The 4,517-nt window shown below is 42.0% G+C and overlaps 1 protein-coding gene across 1 annotated transcript in view; it reads right to left on the reverse strand.

Moving 5' to 3' along the window:
* The window catches only part of LOC107093171 (fer-1-like protein 4), a 35,563-nt gene that overhangs the window by 6,847 nt on the left and 24,199 nt on the right, over positions 1 to 4,517 (reverse strand). The window contains exons 34-40 of the mRNA XM_015388032.1: positions 3,560 to 3,672; positions 3,304 to 3,420; positions 2,661 to 2,700; positions 2,259 to 2,359; positions 462 to 596; positions 259 to 378; positions 3 to 118 (exon numbers count right to left, since the gene is read on the reverse strand). Coding sequence (XP_015243518.1) covers positions 3 to 118; positions 259 to 378; positions 462 to 596; positions 2,259 to 2,359; positions 2,661 to 2,700; positions 3,304 to 3,420; positions 3,560 to 3,672 — 742 coding nt within the window. The remainder of the gene's footprint in view (positions 1 to 2; positions 119 to 258; positions 379 to 461; positions 597 to 2,258; positions 2,360 to 2,660; positions 2,701 to 3,303; positions 3,421 to 3,559; positions 3,673 to 4,517) is intronic.

The following is a 4,517-nucleotide window of genomic DNA, read 5'->3' on the forward strand; positions in this document are numbered from 1 at the left end:
TCGGGTTGAGCTGTTTGGGGATGTATCTTTCTTTAGAGTCCTGACTCTGATCTCCCACCTTTACAACAATGTAGGGGTCAGCTTTACCGTTAGGGTCGGTGGGAGCCAGGCTGGAGGCCTGTAGGACAACATTGGATTAGTAGTTGTTGAGAAGAAAACAAGCTGGAGGAAAAATAAATAATATGACAAAGGCAAACTTGTTTGTTTTAAATGCAAACTGTGCTTCAGAGAGAGAGAGAGACAAAAACAGCCCACTACCTTCACAATGTAAACTCTGACTAAGACTTTGACAGGTGAATTTTTAGGGACTCCATTAGTGATCTGACATGTGGTGTCATCTCTGTCCTCCGGATCGATGGGATAAACCAGGAAGGAACCCTGTGGAATAGGAGCGGAGACAATAACAAACCTCTTCACAGAAACACAGATATAAATAAACAGAGAGCTGCTTCAAGCTCTACCTTGTATTTTCCCATCAGCCTCTCCTCTTCATCCTCCTCATCATCCTCAGTGATGGCTCGGCCTTTGAACAGGGGGAAAACCTTCAGCCAGTCCTGAAACTCACTGAACTCTGATTCCAGATCGCTTTCATACAGCTGAAGAAAAACAGACATTTATTCCAGTTTACATCTGCTGTCTGTCAGCAGCATCATTTATAAACTCCTAGGATTTTCATTTAAATATTCAGTCTCATACTTAATCCAGATATTTCAGTGTTTATAACATTATCAGAGCATCTTCCATAAACTCTCCAAGTGGGTTTGTTTCACTAGGTTCTCAAGGCACCAGTTATGACTGTTTCACTCTGTCTTTTTGTAGCACATGGTTTCTTCCAATAAACGATCCATTAATGTCATTTTTACACCAGCTATAATTGGCCTGGCTGCACTCTGTGATGAAAACATATATTTAAACATTTCCATTGTTAGTTGTTCAGTACTGACTTTTTTCAGACCTACTCAGGAGAAGGTATGATCAGAGCCAAAAAAGATCAGCTCTGTAAAAAACAATAATGGTTTCATGATCTTGGCTCTAATGGCTAGGTTTGGCTCCTTTTTAAATTCTGCTTAGCTCCATCCAGCGCTCACTGTCTGTCACTTGATCCACCTGTTCCTGCTTCTATTTAAGCCTGTCTGTTCCCAGCCATTGGTACCAGATTATTTGAGCCTAGTGTGAGAGTTTTCTAGCTATTTGTGAGTTTCTGATTTCAATGATCCTGACTAGTTTCTCTCCCTGGACTTCTGAGTTTTGGCTGACCCTGTTCTGCTCTTTTGGCTGATCAATTTTCGGACTATTACCTGGATTCTGCCTGCTAACTGCCTTTGACCTGTCTTCATACACTGGTTTGGACATCCCTTTGGTGCCTCTTCAGACTTCTGATCTTCTGGCCTGGAAACCTGCTCCTACTACAGCACTGGTTCTGGATTCTCTCTACTGATACTTCTGCTCATCAGCCTGCTCAGCTTCTTTCCAAGAACTCTTAAGGCGACACCCTCTGCATGCAGTGGAGAACCAATCAGTCTGGATTCAACTCCTTCCTCTAGGCTCAGACTTAACCCATAACCAGGTTAGTGACTTACCTGCTCATTATCGTGGCCCCGTTTTATTTTCATAGTCACTAACCTGAGTTTTCACTTTTACAGAGGATCCAGTGAACCTGTCCCTGCTGTTTAGCCACTGTGTGCAGGGCAAATATTAAATGCTTGTTTTGATAAAAATCTGATCTGTCTGCTTGAGTTCTGGGTTATATGTTCTGAGCTTCTGACAGATGGAAATGTTTAAAAATCTGGTGTGGTGCAGTGGAACCAAGCCCTGTGGAGCCGGTGGAGAACGGGTAACATATATCTGGAAGCAGTGAACAGTAGTGATCAGCTATCTTCTAGTAGAGGTCAATGTCTTTCTAATGGACATATTTCCAGGCAGCTGTTTCTACATGGAGTTTAAAAATATATTTCTAAGTTTAATATACATATTTGAATGGCTGATAGTTGACTTACCTTCTTTTTGTCTTCTAACTTAGTAATGGTAAAAACAATAATCAAAAATTGTAAATAAAGTAAATTTTCTCTGCTAGTGATTTCTATGATGATTACGAGAACAAAATGAAATCCAGATAAAAATTGTATTTACTTAAGCTTTGCCTGATTCATATTAATCCAGTTAAATGTTTCAATCAAAATACTGGAGTGGTGAAAGTCATTTATAGCTCAAAGCAATCTACTCTATTTGTTTTACATACTGAGTAGTTGTTTTCCCACCTTTAATGTGGCAATCTTCTTGCGTTTAGGGGGCTCAATCTCAACATCATCAAACTCTTCCTCCTCTTCTTCAATATTTGCCATGGTCAGATTTACTCCATCTATTGAAAGTCGAGAATGTGTTTAGTCATCTTTAGTCATCTTTGAGGATACTACATGTTATTGTTAACAAAAATGTCCCTAGTAGGACATATGTACTCACATTACTGGAAGCAATCAAAACTCAACCAAATTATGCATTTTAATTTAGATTTAGAATACTGTTCATTTTAAAACCTAAGTTTTTGCACAACATGGTTTAACCAACCTCTTTCGGGTAATGGGGAAGTGGCTCAAAGGGTTATATGTTTCTAATATAAAGTTAGATGATAGAGGAAATAATACCACTAAGTTAACCTGTACCTGTCTCTGCTTCATCCTCCATCTCTTCTCTCTCTGCAGCCTGCAAACATAAAAAGAGAATATTTCTAATTGATTGAAAGATGCATAACGTATCTCTGTTATTTTCATCTGTGTCAGAGATTCATAAATCAGTAAAAAGGGAAAGAAAAACGAAAAATGGTAAACAACCCAGAAACTAATTGTAGCCCTTTTCCAGCAGTGTAAGAGAAAAATAACTATATATTGGGATATTCTGCCTTACTAGAGATATAAAGGTGTATAACTATAAACCTTCGATTCCCAGCTCGGGGTCTTTCTGCATGGAGTTTGCATATTCTCCTCGTGCGTGCATGTGTCTAAATTCTCCTTATGTTATGGTTCTTCCATTTTGGACACCCCACCTTGACACCTTAGGTGTGAGTGTGTGCATGAATGATTGATTGTCCTGTTTGTCTCTCTGTTGCCCTGGGATAGACTGGGGATTTGTTGAGGGTGTACCCTGCCTCCCGCCCATAGAAAATTGAAAATAGGCACCAGCACCCCTCATGACCCCACCCTCAAATGAAGATTGTGTTTTTAATGCAAGAAAATGTTAAAACCACTGAGGTAGTATTGGTATTGGTAAAGGATAGAGGAAGTCCACTTCGACAAATTTGTGTCTCACCTGCTTCTGTTGCTCCTCCACTGAGGCGTAGTACTTGGACCACCAGTCCAGCTCTTCTTTCTCTGGAGCCTCCTCCTCTAGCTCCTCCACCTTCTTTTTCAGCTTTTTCAGTGGAGCCTGAAGGCGGTTATTCATGTAAACCACAAAAAGTCAGCAAGCATGTTTCTTTATCTAGTTATGGGCTGTTAGAATATAGCTCAGCTTTCAGGGTTTCATTTTTGTATCCTCATAATCAGAAGGATATCAATGTACTCACTTTCACTATCTTCATAGGGTTAATAGGAATTTTTGACTGTTTGACTGGTAAACTGCTGAGTCCCATGTTCTTCACTGACGTCAAGGGGTCGACCTTCATTGGATTCTGCCTTACTAGAGATAAGCACATAAAAAAACATCTCTGTAAGAGGGTAAGAGTTGTGTGCTATGGAGAAGCATCACTCTTCATTAAATCAGCTTAAAATTTAGCTTCTTAGGAAAGCAAAGGTATGTTTGTAAGTTAGCAGTAAGCAGGGGCAGACAAGGCGCCAGCCATTTCAGCACTGGACAGTACCACCCCAGGTTAAATCAGGTTCAGCACTGGACAGGGCCTGTGGTGACTGCACAGCAGGGGCAGACAAGTTAAATGTTTTGGCTGAGGGCTTCTGGGGGGCTGCACATCACTCAACCTGTGAAACCTGTCCATCAAATTCTTTCAAATATTTCAGAATTTAACCCGTTGCCATTAACCAGCACTTCAGACAGGAGCCTAACTCCTTCAACAGCGCCCATACGAGGCTCCTCAGGTTCAGCACTGGACAGGGCCTGTGGTGACTGCACATCAGCGGCAGACAAGGTGCCAGCCATTTCAGCACTGGACAGTACCACCGCAGGTTAAACCAGGTTTAGCACTGGACAGGGCCGGCTCGCAAAGTCCCACCGCTGTACCAGGGGTCCGGCTCGCAATTTTTTCTAAGCCCCACCGCTGTACCAGGGCTCCGGCTCGAAAAGTTTTCTAAGTCCCACCGCTGTACCAGGGCTCCGGCTCGCAAAGTTTTCTAAGTCCCACCGCTGTACCAGGGCTCCGGCTCGCAAAGTTTTCTAAGTCCCACCACTGTACCAGGGCTCCGGCTCGCAAAGTTTTCTAAGTCCCACTGCTGTATCAGTAGCCTGACGTAGTCCTACTCAATTCTAGTCAGAATATGAGTCTGATACTGCTCCATAGAGCTGTGATTATG

This window comes from Cyprinodon variegatus, unplaced genomic scaffold (assembly GCF_000732505.1).
Source record: "Cyprinodon variegatus isolate N-32 unplaced genomic scaffold, C_variegatus-1.0 Scaffold411, whole genome shotgun sequence".
Classification (NCBI taxonomy): domain Eukaryota; kingdom Metazoa; phylum Chordata; class Actinopteri; order Cyprinodontiformes; family Cyprinodontidae; genus Cyprinodon; species Cyprinodon variegatus.